The following is a 17365-nucleotide window of genomic DNA, read 5'->3' as shown; positions in this document are numbered from 1 at the left end:
TGCTTGTGGAAACAGCTCAACTGGTATTTTTTTTTTAAATAATTTTTATTGTGCTTTAAGTGAAAGTTTACAAATCAAGTCAGTCTGTCAAATATAAGCTTATATACACCTTACTACACACTCCCATTCACTCTCCCCCTAATGAGTCAGCCCTCTCCCTTCCTCCAGTCTCTCCTTTCATGACCGTTTTGTCAGTTTCTAACCCTCTCTACCGTCCCAACTCCCTTCCAGACAGGAGATGCCAATACAGTCTCAAGTGTCCAGCTGATACAAGTAGCTCACTCTTCATCAGCATCTCTCTCCAGCCCATTGTCCAGTCCCTTCCATGTCTGATGAGTAGTCTTCAGGAATGGTTCCTGTCCTGGGCCAACAGAAGGTTTGGGGACCATGACTGCCGAGATTCTTCTAGTCTCAGTCAGACCATTAAGTCTGGTCTTTTTATGAGAATTTGGAGTCTGCATCCCACTGTTCTCCTGCTCCCTCAGGAGTTCTCTGTTGTGTTCCCTGTCAGGGCAATCATCGGTTGTGGCCGGGCACCATCTAGTTCTTCTGGTCTCAGAATGATGTAAGTGTCTAGTTCATATGGCCCTTTCTGTCTCAGGCTCATAGTTATCGTGTGACCTTGGTGTTCTTCATTCTCCTTTGATCCAGGTGGGTTGAGACCAACTGATGCATCTTAGATGGCCGCTTGTTAGCATTTAAGACCCCAGATGCCACATTTCAAAGTGGGATGCAGAATGTTTTCATAATAGAGTTTATTATGCCAATTGACTTAGAAGTCCCCAAACCCTCGCCCTTGCTCCGCTGATCTTTGAAGCATTCAGTTTATCCTGGAAACTTCTTTGCTTTTGGTCCAGTTCATCAACTGGTATTTTGTCAATTCCTGAAGCCTTGTTTTTTGCCAACGCCTTCAGTGCAGCTTGTACCCCTTCCTTCAATACCATCAGTTCCTGATCAGACGTTACCTCCTGAAATGGCTGAACGTAAACCAATTCTTTTTGGTACGGGGGCTCTGTGTATTCCTTCCATCTTCTTTTGATGTTTCCTGGGTCATTTAATATCTTCCCCACAGAATCCTTCAGTACTACAATTCAATGCTTGAATTTTTTCTTCAGTTCTTTCCGCTTGAGAAATGCCTAATGTGTTTTTCCCTTTTGGTTTTTTACCTCTAGGTCTTTGCACATTTCATTATAATACTTTGTCTTCTTGAGCGACACTTTGTTCAGCCCTTTTATTTCATCATTTCTTCCTTTCCCTTTAGGTACTCTACCTTCACGAACAAGTTTCAGAGTCTATTCTGACATCCATTTTGGTCTTTTCTTTCTTTCCTGTCTTTTTAATGACCTCTTACTTTCTTCATGTATGATTTCCTTGGTATCATTCCACAACTCATCTGGCCTTTGGTCAAGAGTGTTCAGTGCACCAAATCTATTCTTGAGATGGTCTCTAAATTCAGGTGGGATATACTAAAGGTCATACTTTGGTTCTTGTGGACTTGTTCTAATTTTCTTCAGCTTCAACTTGCATATGAATAACTGATAGTCTGTTCCACAGTCAGCCCCTGGCCTTGTTCTAACTGATAATATTGAGCTTTTCCATTGTCTCTTTCCACAGATGTCATCAATTTGATTCCTATGTATTCCATCTGGCGAGGTCTACAGGTATAGCTGCCATTCATGTTGGTGAAAAAAGGTACTTGCAATGAATAAGTCTTTGGTCTTGCAAAATTCTATCATGGGATTCTATCATGGTGTCATTTCTACCACTAAGGCCATATTTTCCAACTACTGTTCCTTCTTATTTGTTTCCAACTTTGGCATTCCAATCTCCATTAATTATCACTGTATTCTGATTACAAGTTTGATCAATTTCAGACTGCAGAAGTTGATAAAAATCTTCAATTTCTTCATTTTTGGCCTTAGTGGTTGGTGCATAAATTTGAATAATAGTCATATTAACTGATCTTCCTTGTAGACATATGGATATTATCCTATCACAGACAGCGCTGTGCTTCAGGATAGATCTTGAAATGTTCTTTTGAGAATGAATGTGACACCATTCCTCTTTAATTTGTCATCCCCAGCATAGTAGCCCAAACAATTGTCTGATTCAAAATGGCCGATACCAGTCCATTTCAGCTCACTAATGCCTAGGATATCGTCATTTATGCACTCCATTTCATTTCTGACGACTTCCAATTTTCTTAGATTCAAACATCCATTTATAATTAGCAAGTGGAATGTACAAAGTATGCCATCATTAGAAATGCCAATATAAGAGATAGACTGTCTCTCTTTGAATATGCTTAATTTGAGCTAGACTTATTTTCAAAACATATAAACTAAAAATAAAGTGTATACCTTTAGGAGGTCAATGAATATTGTCGCAAGAGTCTAGCAGCTTATTATGTAATGTAGTATTACTACAACCACACTTTCTGAACCGAAATTATCAAAAAATTGTCTGGGAAATAAAAATCTAAGAAGCTCTGTGAAAATTTTATGCTTATGGAGACATACAATGGAATATTCTAAATAATTCAAATACTGGAGTCCCTACTATATGCCACACATTGAGAATAAAGGTCCCCCTTTTTTTTTTATAATCTAGAAGTGGGAAATAGCACATAAACAAATTAGCCTCAAGAGGGAGCTATGCGAAGACAGAAGTCTTGTCTGTTATACAGTGAATGCACAAAGGACAGCGTACTCACTTTGGGAGGGAAAGGGAGGAGAGGCAAGAGATGAGTGTTTCAGGTACGAGGTGGAACACTTGGCAAATACTGAAAGAAGAATCAATGTGCACCAGCCTGGGGGGGCGGTGCATGCCAGGCAGAGGGAGCATCTTAAGTGGAGACACAGAGACATAAAAACTGCATATTTAACAAGCGACAGTCCATTCCAGAGCATAAAGTACAGGGCAGAGAGGTGGCAAGAGACGAGGCCAGAAAGGAAATAATCGCTAACATTTCTCCATTCACTGAGAACTTAATAAATGAATGAGTACAAGCCACTGTGGTTTAACTTTCTATTACCCATTCACAATATCACAATATTATCCTCATAATGAGGTAGGTACTGTTATCATATCCATTTTACAGATTTTTTTAAAAAGGGAAAAAGAAAAGAACCTGAGGTTTATTTGAGATCAAAGACAGATAACTAATGAAAGCAAAATTAGAGCCAAGTCTATCTGCCTCCAGAGCTAAGCTGGTCAACACTTGGATAAAAAGCCAAGAGTTTTTGTGGAGAGGCTCATATCCTTCACCAACAGAGATTACAGGAATTTCCAGCTGCAAAGAATTCTGGTGGCAACACAGAGAACAGACTAGATGTAGGCAAGACTAGAAACAGGAAGACAGGGAGAAGACTTCTACAATACCAAAAATAAAAAGTGACAGTCTGAATTAATACCAGCATTAGGCATAGAGATGTGATGACATTGAGAAGACAAGGGGACACTAAGAAAATCAAGAGGATTTGGCCACTGCCTTGATGTGGGTTTCAGTTAGGACGACTCACAGCTTTTTCACTTGAGTTATAAAGTTTCTGGTGGCATCATTTTTGAGAAAAGCCACAGAAAAAAAATTGTTTGAAAGGGATTATCACCATATGGGGGCAATGGTAGCCACATATAGTGTATGTTCTAAAATAAAAATTTTTTAAATCATTTCTACAGAAAAAAAGGTGGACTATCAATACTGTTGTTATATACATCAGCCTATCTCCTAAATATCCATTAATGCAGGCCTTTCCCTGATTAAACAGACACCAAAGTTGCAGATAGGCCACTTTACTCTGCAAAGAACAAATTACCTGTATGTTAGCTGGAAACGTTTCAGCAGCTTGTCGGGAACGAAGGAGATGTGGGACAATCTTTAACTTGACCCTCGTGCTGACTGGGTCCCTTTTCAACTCTGGCTTCAGAACTGCTCCCTGTCAAAAATATTCTTGATTGTAACTCAGTATTTCAAAATTATTTTGAACTGAAAAGGTCATGAGGTATCTAAATTAGCAGTTCTCAAGCTTTTCTTAAAAAAAAAAAAAAAATTTTTTTTTACATTCTTAAAATTACTGAAGACTCCAAAGAGCTTTTGTTTATATCGCTATACCTAACAATATCAGAAATTAAAACTGAGAAATCTTTTAACATTTATTCATTTAAAAATAATAATAAACCCATTACATGTTTTCTCAAGTGACATGTTTTTATGAAAGGTAACTATATTTCCCCAAAACAAATGTAGTGAGATAAGTGATATCATTTCACATTTTTTGCAAATATCTTTAATTTCCACCTTAATAGCAATCAGTCAGCTGAGTTCTTACATCTGTTCTGTATTCAATTTGTTGCTGTGGTTGAAGTATGTAGGGGAAAGAAAAAAAAACAAAAAACCCAGCCTTACACAGATATGTAGTTGGAAAAGAGGGAATGATTTTAGCCCTTTCAGATAACTGTGAATATTCTTTCATATTACACCAAAACTTGACAAATGATAGTTTCTTAAAGTTGCAACATGGCTTCAAAACCATAATAATGAAATCTGCATACTCTATTATACTAAATTCCACTGGTCTGTGGAAATCCTCTTGGCATAGTGGTTAAGTGCTACGGCTGCTAACCAAAAGGTCAGCAGCTCGAATCCACCAGGCGCTCCTTGGAAACCCTATGAGGCAGTTGTACTCTGTCCTATAGGGTCGCTATGAGTCAGAATCAACTTGACAGCAACGGGTTTGGTTTTTTTTTCAATCTTGCACTTTGAATAGGCCTTTTACCCTTATATGCTTTTGTAACATCACTGGTCACTTGGAAAATACTGGGTCCTGACTTGTGTAAATGTTTCATTACACAATATCCACAAAAAATGGCACATTAACATTGCCAACTATCTTATCAGAAAAGTCCATGAGTACCGACAAACTTTCAAGCTTACCGTGAATGTAAGTTCCTCAAATTTATAATTTTTACAAGAAAATACAATTTTTATCACTGCCAATAAATACTGTTCATTGTTTTTCTTGAAGTGACAACCTCATTTTTTCAGTTTACAGAAAATATCTGTCAGATACTCAAGTCTTAATCACCCCAGTCTGCCTATCTACTCCTCAAGTAAAAATGGTGTTCCACGAAAAAAGCAGGTAGCTCAACAAGCAGCTCAATCGCACAAGTGCTCTCCCACACAACAACCATCATACGTCAGTATGCAGCACAAGCGTTTTATGTATACTTCCTATTATGTCACACAGAATATTAAAAAAAGATGCGAACCTGGGATAAAGATTTACTAAAATGAATCATTTTTAATGCTTCATCAAGCATATTCTTAAATGAAGCTTTCTTTCTTTCTCTCTTTTAACCTGAGAGTGTGATAGTGAAGAATACAATAACTGCTACCATTGTTTGGTGACACAGCTTTGACTGATGCTAAGACCCCAGCAGTTACACTACACCATTGCGTTTGCACCATCAGTGCAAATATCGATGCAGTGAAAAAAAAAAAAAGGGCAAATAATTTCTTAGTATAAGTTTTGCCTTCGTGGACCCCATAAAAGGCTCTCTCTGACCCCCACGGGGGTCCATGGCACACACACTGAGAACCACTGATCTAATCCGACCCCTTCATTTTCTACATAAAGAACATGAGCCCCAGAGAAGTTCTGTGAATAGCCAAACCACTCCTCCCAAATACACTCATGTGTAGCCAGTCCACGATAAAGTCAGGGCTGGAATTCAGGGGCCCCAGTTCCCGGTTCATTGCTCTTTCTGCTACACCACACTCAATTTTATCTGACTAGAGCTAGTATGATTTTTAAAACCACTAATTATACCTTTAAAAGCAAGTAAATAAACAAACAAACTAATCTTATATGTCTGGGTTAGGACTTGGAGTACTTTCAAATACAGTGAACTAAATAGAGCTTAGGTCATTAAGCAAACATCTTACTTCGAGACTTCATAAGAACTCACCTACTGTTACAGGTTCTAGGCTAGAGGTCAGCAAACTACGGCCCACCGACCAAAGTTGGCCCACCACCTGTCTCTGTAAGGCCTGTGAGTTAAGGACAGCTTCTACATTTTTAAAATGATTTAAAATATATATATATAGGACTAATGGACCACATCTGCCACAGCCTCCACCAGACTGAGTCCAGTACAACTAGATGGTGCCCAGCTACCACCACTGACTGCTCTGACAGGAATCACAATAGAGGGTCCCAGGCAGAGCTGGAGAAAAATGTGGAACAAAATTCTAACTCAAAAAGAAAGACCAGACTTGCTAGCCTGACAGAGACTGGAGAAATCCTGAGAGTATGGGCCCAGACACCCTTTCAGCTCAGTAATAAGGCCACTTCCTGAGGTTCACCCTTCAGCCAAAGATGGAACAGGCCCATGGAACAAAACAACACTAAATGGGTGCACCAGCCCTGGGGCAGGGACTGGAAGGCAGGAGGGAAAAGGAAAGCTGGTAACAGAGAACCCAGGCTTGAGAAGGGAGAGTGTTGATATGTCGTGGGGTTGCTAACTAATGTCATAAAACAATGTGTGTACTGTTTGATGAGAAACTAGTCTGTTCTATAAACCTTCATCTAAAGTACAATAAAATATATATATACACACACATAGATATATACATATATATATAAAATATTGTGTGACACATGATAACTACATGAAATTCAAATTTTAGTGGCCATAAAGTTTTGCTGAACACAGCCACACTCATTCAATTATGTAATGCTTCCACAATACGACGACAGAGTTGTGTAGTTGCAGCAACAGAGACTGTATGGCCCATAAAGCCCGAAGTATTTACAGAAAGAGTCTGTTGACTCCCTTGTCCAGACAACGTCTCATCATTATTTAAGCACATGAATTGAAAATATCAAACCAGGAAAATTAAATTAAGAAGAGATTTTAATGTACCTAGACTAAAAAAAAAAAAAAAAAATTTTTTTTTTTTTTTAGCAAGGCTTAAAAACAGTATTTCCTATAGTACAGATTCAGCTTAAATCAAAAAAACTAAGGAGAAAATATACAAAACTATACAGTCCATGTCAACAAAATACTTTTTATGATGGTGTGAGAAAATAAACCAAAACAACATACCTCTTTTGTCTTCAGTGGTATATCTCCAAGGTACACCTTGTACATCTTATTAATGATGGCAGGATTATTCCAGTCAATTAAGCTACAAAAAGTTTCAACACAACTGGTTAAATTTATAGGATTTTTTCCCTCCAGCTTCAATGACTTCCAAAAATCATAGTCCCAATATTCGCTACCAAGTAAAAATGTCAGAAACACACAGATGAAATGGGCAACTAACAATGTAGAAGAGAAGGAAAGGCAAGGGATCAACTTCTACTGAAGTTAGTCAGTTTGGACCCTATAAGAAAATTGGGCTGCACTCCTGTCTAGATGGGCTCTCAGGGCCAATGTCATGAAGCAGTTCCAACAGAGCAGAACTATAGCACACCCTGGAGCAGGGCATGATTCCGAGATACTGACCTCTGCTGCCTTAAACATTTAGAAACTCAAAAGTGATAAGGAAAATGATAAAAAATAAAAAAAATTATCCATTAAAGTTACAACTCTAAGAAGCTTACAAAAAGACCAGTTGCCATCGAGTTGATTCTGACTCATGGCTACCCCATGTGTGTCAGAATAGAACTGTGCTCCGTAGGTTTCAATGGTTAATTTTTTGGAAGTAGATCGAGAGGCTTTTCCCCGAGGTACTTTTAGGTGTATTTGAACCTCCAATCTTTCGGACAGCAACCGAGCGCATGACCTGTATGCACCACTCACCCCCATTCCTCTAATATTGCGCCATTACGATTCCCAGCAGTCCCCTCCTTCCTTATCTACCAGCACACATTTGCAGTTTTGACACATAATTCTACATAGTAGATACAGTGCCATTTTTGTTGTTAGCTGCCATATAGTCAGCTCCCAACTCCCACGTACAACAAGATCAGACTGTTGTGACCCCCATAGTGTTTTCACCGGCTGGTTTTTTCAACGTAGAGCACCAAGCCTATCTTCCTAGTTCATCCTAGTCTGGATGTTCCACTGAATCCTGTTCACCATCACAGCAACACGCAAGCCTCAAGTGACATATGGGTGGTGGCTGTGCTTAAGAGTCGCTATGAGTCAAAACTGACTCAACAGCAACAGGTTTGGTATGGTTTGTGCTTAAGGTGCATTGGCTGGGAATTGAACCCAGGTCTCCTGCATGAAAGGAGAGAATTCTACCACTGAACCATGAATGCCTGCCATGCTACCATTAGTCACTAACTTATTCCCACTTGGGCCTCACAATAAGGTGAATTAGGACATAATGTGATTGGAGATTGGCTCCCATTCTCTCCAGCAGGCCCAGCCCAGTCACTTTATTAACCTAGCAAGAACGCAATCTGCATTTCAGTCGACTGCTGAGGTTCTACCATACTGCCTTCACTCTGCCTGTTAACGTTGCCCAAGCTACGCTCTATTTGTGCATACACAATGTGTCACGCTGCTTTGACTGCTTTTCTGATTCAGCTCTTTTTTCACAGTCTACCAGTCTTTTTTTTTTTTATCAATCTGTCTCTTCTTTGGATATTCCCAAGGACATTCTACAACTGTATTTTAGTAAATTAATAAGGGTCATTTTCACAGTTTCTTCTACTTTTTGTCTTCCCACCTTTCTACTTTGTTTTTTGATTACGTATCAGTTGTAAAAATTCTGAAATGAATAATATAGGAAGTAAGATAGCATATAATCTGCACTACACCCCACCCCCCCATTCCTCCTCAATAGGACAACCACTAAATTTGGTGCTTGGGCAAAGAAATAAAACGAGATAGATGCGTCACAACTTCACCAAGGCAAGGTCAAGGAAGCTTCAAAGACACATCCAAACTCCCTGAGAGAATGAATTACCGACCTGAGGGCTGGGGACCATGGTCTTGGGGGACATTTAGCTCAACTGGCATAACAGAAATTATAAAGTAAATGTTCTACATCGTACTTTGAGGAACAGCTTCTGGGGTCTTAGAAGCTTGTGAGTGGCCATCTAAGATACTCCACTAGTCCCACCCGGTCTAGAGCAAGGGAGAATGAAGAAAACCAAAGACACAAGGGAAAGATTAGTCCAAAGGACTAGTCGACTACAACTACCACAGCCTCCACCAGGCTGAGTCCAGCATAACTACATGGTGTCCAGCTACCACCACCAACTGGTCTGACACAGATCACAGCAGACGGTCCCGGACAGTGCTGGAGATAAATGCAGAACAAAATTCTAACTCACAAAGAAAGACCAGACTTACTGGTCTGACAGAGAATGGAGAAACTACAAGAGTACGGCCACTGGACACCCCTTTAGCTCAGTAGTGAAGTTAGTTGAGGTTCACCCTTCAGCCAAAGATTAGACAGGCCCATAAAACAAGATGAGACTAAATGAGCACACCAGCCCAGGGGCAAGGACAAGAAGGCAGAAAGGAATAGGAAAGGTAGTAAGGGGGAACCAAAGGTCGAGAAGGGGAGAATGTTGGCATGTTGTGGGGCTGGCAACCAATGTCACAAAACAATATGTGTATTAACCGTTTAAAGAGAAACTAATTTGCTCTGTAAACCTTCATCTAAAGCACGATTTAAAAAAAAAAGATGTATCACTTAAAGAAATACTCCGGGATTCTTTTATTTGTCAAAATGGGATAAGATCTACATATTGTTCTCAACTCACCTTTAAAAATGTTTATACTCTTTAATAAATGGAACTAAAACTAATGAAAACACTTTAGCAACACATTTATATTTCCAACAATCAAATCCACTATATGGTGTAAAGAATGGGGCTAGTACAAAGACAATGAAAAGTTTTAAAAGAAAAATTTTTGACCCTTCAAAACCAAATTCTTTGAAAGGGGTAACCAGAAAGATTCAGTCATAAGCAGCTAGAAGGAACTTTAGAGTTGGGAGGAATATGTAGTACAATCTAGTTCAATTCTCTTATTTTCCAAAGTCCAACATCCAACCAGGTCAAGTGAGCCTCCCAAACGCACACAATCAGAAAGAGGTACGTCCGGAGTTAACTCCACAATTAATACATTGTCCTCTGTGTTGCCTCAATGCCTTCTAATGGGTAAGCCCTTCCCCGCCACCACGGTGTTTATATTTCAACAAGTAATCTAAGCCACAATAATGATACTTTCTTCATTCTGGTATACATACTTGCACTAGTGTTCTTCGAGAGGAAAAATTATAATATTTACAAAACTGTTATCATTCACACTGCTCTGTCTTCTAGAACATAATTATATGATTACAGGCATTAAAATAGATTCAAGAAAAGAACTACCCCATAATTACATTTTTTTAACCAAATAACTTCATTTTGCCATATTCTTGTTCAGTCTGTGCACATGTCATTTTTTAAATTTACCATCAGTATATATACCATTTTGTATTCTGCCTTATTCATTTACCATTGCTTGGGGGCAATTTATATATTGCTTTACTATTTTTAAAATGAATCTTAGCAGATATACAATATTCCATAAAGCTATAGACAGAAATTTAACTATTTCCCTATTGTGGAAAATTAAATTTGCTTCCACACTTTATGGTTATAGATAATGATATAACCAGCAGATTTATGACATTTTTCTGAATATAACTCTTTTTATATTTTGAATTATTTCCTTAAGATAAATTTCCAGAAGATTTAGATAAAAGAGAATAAATATTCTTACGATTCATTACTTATCACAAACTGCTTTCCCAAAGTTATTTCAATTTACAGTGCCAGTCAACAGGGTATAGGAGTAGCAGTTTCAATAGAAACGTAAATGGATGTATCGATAGTTAAAAAACTTTTATCAGTGGATACAAACTGGTATTAACACTGTGTTATTTTACATTGATTTGATTTCTTATGCAGAATATATTTTATGAGTTATTTAATATTTGCATATCCCCCTGTATAAAATAGGATCTATTCAGTATCCCTTTTCGTAGATCTGATTTTTCATTTCAACTGAATTAACTATATTACATACATATTCTTTATTAAAAGCAGTATCAAATGATCTGAGATAGAAGAAGGATCAAAAATGAGTAACTTCTGGGTTTTGTTTTTGTTTTTTTAACATCGGTTCTTTGGCTTCATTTACCTAGCCAAAGGTCTCATTTCTTATGATTATATCCCTAATCCATTCTGGTTTTAAATTGCATCTTCAAATCGCTTTTCTTCATCTTACATAACATTCTACTTTTTAACAAACTATATATATTATGAGTTTACTGGGTTTATTTTATTGAATATCTCATTACACAAAGCCCTAAAAGAACAAAGATGCGCTGAGTAGCCTTTTAGAACTCTCTTTTCAATTCTGAAAGTTAAAAAGGAAAGTAGTTACCTTTGCTTGCTTTTCAATTCCAGGTCTGCTGCTGTTGCTACACTGTGGCGTGTGTCACTAGAAGCAATCACCAGGTGGAGAACAGCTTCTAGCTCAGGTACCTGTTCAGCTTCTATGAATTTCACTATACCCAGTTTGCACTGTAAATAAATCAAGGGACGGAGAAACAGTGGTCAGGGAAACAAAGCACATCAACCAAAAGCACTGTTTAACAAATCAGTGTGGTCACAAACCAAGGATTAATAGTGAAAACAGTAGTAGCTTTACTTAGGCTTACGGTATGTCAAGGACTATACTAAACCATATACAGTCACCATTTCATTTAACCCTCACAATTGACGAGATAAGTTGTTATTATTATGCCCGTTTTCCAGATGATGAAACTGAGGCAAGCCTTAAGAGGTTAAAACACATAGTTAGTAAGTGATAAAGTCAGGATTCAAATACAAGTCTCTCTGACTCCAAGACCAGTGTGATACAAAGCCTCTCTACTTAGGCTACTGAGCCTCTCTAGAGTACTAAAGCCTTGAATTCCAAATATGGGTTCACCAGTAAGATGGCAGTGGATTAGGAACAAAGTGCTCCGTGGATTTTTATGACAGTTGAAAAGGAAGTAAACAACTCACACATAGGGTTTCACTCTACTGTTAACATACTAATTCTTGCATTCGATATTCTTACACACTAAAAACAAAAAATATATTTTCAAACATATGCTATTAAATGCAAGTGAAATTCTAATCAAACATTGATTCTAGTTGACTGGCTGAAATGAAATGTCAACTAAAGAGAGAAACTGTTTAGAAATTCATACAACATGAAATAGCTATGAATTTCACTACACATAAATTTATTTGGGATAAATACACTCTGAAAATTAAAATTTTATCTTTGCCTTAAAAAAATCTGTTATATAATAATTCTTACACATATAAATTACAAACTATTAAAAAAGAAAGAGTATAATTCTAAAATGTATACAGATAACCAAAACGCTTGCCTTATATTTTTACTTGAGTCATAAAAAGGACAGTCATGGAAGTCAAGAACACAAAGATCAACCAAAAAATGTCCAAAGAAAGCCGAAAACCATACAGATATCCATCAATAGGAGAATGCTTAAAAACAGAATGGCTGACATATAATTTAAATTTTATGAAGACATTCAGGAGGATTTTTTTTAAAACCTCACACACTGTTGAGTGAAAAAAGTAAACTACAAGTATTTTATGTTTATGAAAAATGTATTATGTAAAATTGTATCTGTATACATACATACACAGAGAGAGCAAGCTGGGGAGGAATGATCACTTATCTTGGGTGACGGGATTCTTAGGTAATTTTAAATTTCTCTTTATAGTGTTCTGTACTACTTGAATTTTCTGCATTGTGAACTGTACAATTAGAAACAATAAAGCACTTTTGGAAGAAAATATGTTTATGATACTAAACTATTTATTCTAGCATTAGATTATGAAATTGACAAAAGGTATACACATGTCCCTTGAAATTAGTAAATTTTGACTAACAAAATATTACAATGCATAGTTAACAATTATTCTCCAGCATTCATACCCTTAGCTGTTAAGTAGAAACTAGGTCCAAGCCCTAGTACTGGAAGCAGATCTTGGTGAATTTAGTTAACCTCTCTAAGCTTTTTGTTCCTTTTACAAAATGGGACTAACAATGTTTATACCTCATGAAGTTAACTGTGATGATTAAATGAGATAATGTATTTAAAGTACTCAGTATAGTACCTGTCAGTTGGATCACACATACTTTCATAATTGTTTGAGGAGAAAAAAAAAGACTTATAAAACATGAAGTAAATCTAATCAATTATAACTCTCACTGAACTAATCATTCTGTAAATTTGTGAGGGGCATGAATTCTCCCCCTGCCTCTTTTTCCCTCTCCCGCGACAACTGTTTTGATCAACGGCCACTTGTATTCCCAAAAAGAAAAGGATCAAATTATTTAGTCTGCCATGGAGAGATAAAGGAAGGATTGGAGACTAACCCATGTTGCCTGAATTCCAAAATAATTACACACTGATCTCATCTGTTCTTCCCTGAGGTGCCTGGTGACACGGACACAGTGAGGCACCTTCTCTGCAGAGCACCAGTCATGTTTAAAAGCTGCTCAGAGAACATCTGTGTCCTGTTTAAATCCAGAATAAGATTCTTAATGCCCATTTTTAAATTCCCAAGAAGAATTTTAAAAGGGAGTCATGCTTTTCCCCCACATTGCCACTTCTGAAACACAGGGGTTCTTCACTTTGCCCAAAAAGTACAGCCCTAAAAAGTTAAGTAGTATAAGACAAATTGGTTTTTAAATGCACCAGAGGAGCTAAGTGATTATTAAACCTATTAATTAAAAACTAAAATGAAAGAAGTTTAATAGTCTCACTTATAAGTAGGCTGTTTTATATTTGAAATATGTAAGCAATATCCAACCAACTACAGTACATTTCCCATTCCTCCCTTTCCCTAGGGCTTTAATAAATAACTGACATGATGAAGAGACCACATTACATCAATTGCTCCTTTCAAACATAATTCATTAGAGTCTGAGTATCCTAGAATTATGTTATGCATGCTTTCATGAACTTCACAGGGGCAAGTGTACAGTTCCATTATGAGCAAGCTGTTAGTATGATACCTGTTCCAACTGTTCGGGTGTCCATGGGTTATCACCAATAACTCGTTTCGCTGCATAAAAGCTCATTCCTGGAGGAGGTTGTGGGATTCCAGAACCTCCCCCACTATTTGAAGAAGAACCCTGTGCTGAAGATGAGTTTTGGCGACTCTGAGATTCATTTAACACATATCTGGAAAGGAAATGAGATTTTAACCCCTCTACAAAAACATAAATAAACTGCACTATGTAGAACATTCAATTATATCATACTTCCTCCCATAGTACTTCTCTAGAAAAGTAAACACTTGAAATTAAGATTCTATCATGAAGAGAATTTTTAAAGATATCTACAAATGGAATCTACATTTTTCACAAATTAATACCAACACTGAATGTATACTATTTACTCCCAATCTACAAACTATTGTTCTACAAGCCACTATAGCCCCATTGCATTTTGAGTTTTCAAGTGACTAAAGAAAGCTTTGTTGCACAAAATCCTAACAATGGAAAAAAGGGAGGGGGGGCACAAAGTGGGAATGCTAAACAAGATAAGCATTAGCTTTTCCCATTTTATGCTCAAGGCCCTTTACACCTATTTATTTATTTATTATCCTATTTCATTTTTAGCTCCTGTGGATTAGAAATAAGAATTCTGGTAAATTTATTTTGGTTCAATAAGACTAGTATTTCTCATCTACAAAATGAAAATTTTGATATAAATTTTCATTCAAGTCCCTTCAAACTCTAAAATTCTATGCTGATGAGCTCCATTATCATATGGGATATTAAAATAATCTTTATGATCAAGGAAACTCTGGTGGCGTAGTGGTTAAGTGCTACAGCTGCTAACCAAAAGGTCGGCAGTTCAAATCCACCAGACGGTCTTGGAAACTCTATAGGCCAGTTCTACTCTGTCCTATAGGGTTGCTATTAGTTGGAATCGACTCAACGGCAACAGGTTTTTTTTTTTTTTTTTTTTGGTTTTTATAATACAAGTTAAAAAAAACAAACAAACAAAAACACAGCCTGATAGCAAAATATATCATTCCACATTACTTATATGCCATATTCATTCAATTCCTAAATGCATCTGTTAAAAAAATGCAATACCCATTAAGGAATCAATTTAAATTTTTAAGTAAACAAGGCAAGTTCTCATTAGTAAGAAAAATGTGAAGAGTCACTGGCTTGAGTACATTATGTTCCTAAAGTAAATTTGGATTTCAAGGTTTACTTACCAAAGCTATCATCACCTGCTAATTTTGGCTCCCCTCTAATTTAACAAATGTAAGAGAAAAAAAAAAAAAATTTTTTTTTTTTTTTTTTAAGAGGAGGTTTTAATTTATTTCTAAGTTATAACAAGACTGGTGACATTAAGTCAATCAATCAATACCTACTGAACATCTAATACTGCGAAAAACATTGTGCTAAGCAGAAGACAAAGGAATATAAGGAAGTGTAAGACTGAGTCCCTGCCATCAGGAACAAGCTGAGGCAGTGACAGCACACATGTATCAATATTTGACAACATATTTTATCAGATGACAAAGAAACTTCAGAGACGTAAGACAAGGAATGAGAGAAGTGGTGAGCGTGAACATGAAATGTTCGGGCCACAAAATAAAGTGACCCAACTGGAGGGTAAGGAGAAGAGCAAACCGGAGGGTAAAGCAATCATTCAGCATGAACGCTGCTATGTCTGCACTGAGGGGCTGATGATAAGGAGCCCCACAGACCAAGCTTGTAGCATGTATTTTTGATTGGGGAGAAACATGATGAAAGCAGCATTTGAGGAAAATCCCTCTGGCAGCAGGACAACCTAGAAAATAAGTAAGTTGGAGGCAGATCACAGCCTGGGCACTATAGCAAGGCCCTACAATAGATAAAACAGCTCTTAACGACAAGGAGTTCACAATCTATTAGAGAAGACAGACGTCAATGGTGCGCTAAAAACACAAAGGGCAACATAAATATGTGCATTTTCAACGTTATGAAGATTGGGAAGAGAGCGCAATCAAGGCAGCCTAGGGCAGAAAAATTACGTCAGAGGCACATGTAGGTGACATCTAAACTAGTTTGAGGGGCTTTTTCCAAGTGTTGGTTTGTTCTTTTCTTTCTTTCTCTTTTTTTTAAATGAGAAAGCATTCTAAAAAAAGAGAACTGTATTCTCTTAAAAAACGCAAAGATGCATAAGCATGCATGAAATGCGTAAGTGTATGCTATGGGTGAAAATGACAGTCTTAAGATTTTAAGGTATGAACTGGTAAGATACGTGTTTTCAGAAAAGGAAACCCTAGTATGCCGACATTCACGGAGGTATTCGCAATAGCCAAGAAGTAGAGACAACCCAAGTGTCCATCAACAGATGAAAAGATAAACATACAATGGAGTAGTATTCAGTCATAAAGAGAAATGAAGCTCTGATACATCTAAGACATAGACAACCCTTAAAAACACTGTAAGTGAAATAAGTCAGACACAAAAGAACAAATATTATCCCATTTACATGAAATATCTAGAAAAGGCAAAGGCAGAGAGACAAAATTTTATTAGTGGTTACCAGGGGCTGAGAGTGCGGGGAATAGGAAGTAATTGCTTAAGGGATTCTGAGTTTCCATTTGGGGTGAGCAGAAACTTCTGGAAATGATAGTGGTGATGGTTGCACAACATAATGAATGTAATCAATGTTATTGAATTGTAAGCTTAAAAATAGTTAAAATGGCAATTTTTTTGTTTTTTTAATACATACACACACACACACACATATATGTAGTTGTTGTGTGCTGTCAAGTTGATTCCGACTCACAGGGACTCTATGACAGAGCAGAACTGCCCCATACGGTTTCCTAGGCTGCAATCTATATGGAAGCAGATCACCAGGTGTTTTCTCTCTCTGAGCTGCCAGTGCATTCAAACCGCCAACCTTTCAGTTAGCAGCCAAGCACTTAAACATTGTGTCACCACTGCTCCTTATATATATTCTATCACAATAATTTTTTTTTTTTTTTAAATAAACTCTGCAGTAAAGGTCTGAAGAGTAGCCAGTAAGAAAAACACCGTGATGAGCTCAAAAAAGACAAAACTAGATGGCAGCAGTAGGACTGGCTCCAGGACACATCAACAAGGAGTAACAAGAATTTGGTAATTAATCCGATATTGTGGCAACAAGGAAGAGAAAAGCTGGGGATAATTCACACTTATATGCCTAGTTAGGTAGAAGAGTCATCATAGCACTGATGGTAATTAAAGAAAGGGAACTATTTTTACGGGGAAAGACAGAGTTCACCTTGGACGGACTGAGTCTGAAACCACAGCAGCA

The 17365-nt window shown here is 37.3% G+C and overlaps 1 protein-coding gene across 7 annotated transcripts in view; it reads right to left on the bottom strand.

Annotated features, from left to right (window-relative positions):
* Window positions 1-17365, bottom strand: part of ECPAS (Ecm29 proteasome adaptor and scaffold) — a 97732-nt gene that overhangs the window by 56483 nt on the left and 23884 nt on the right. For all 7 annotated transcript variants that reach the window (XR_010323054.1, XM_064291615.1, XM_064291618.1 and 4 more), the window contains 4 exons: window positions 14065-14233; window positions 11404-11543; window positions 7108-7189; window positions 3816-3935 (listed from right to left, as the gene is read on the bottom strand). Coding sequence is in view for 6 of the 7 variants with exons in the window: in XM_064291615.1 (XP_064147685.1) it covers window positions 3816-3935; window positions 7108-7189; window positions 11404-11543; window positions 14065-14233 (511 nt within the window). In the remaining variant the exon portion in view is untranslated. The remainder of the gene's footprint in view (window positions 1-3815; window positions 3936-7107; window positions 7190-11403; window positions 11544-14064; window positions 14234-17365) is intronic.

This window comes from Loxodonta africana, chromosome 9, assembly GCF_030014295.1.
Source record: "Loxodonta africana isolate mLoxAfr1 chromosome 9, mLoxAfr1.hap2, whole genome shotgun sequence".
Lineage (NCBI taxonomy): Eukaryota > Metazoa > Chordata > Mammalia > Proboscidea > Elephantidae > Loxodonta > Loxodonta africana.
This window is presented reverse-complemented; position numbering and strand designations above follow the sequence as displayed.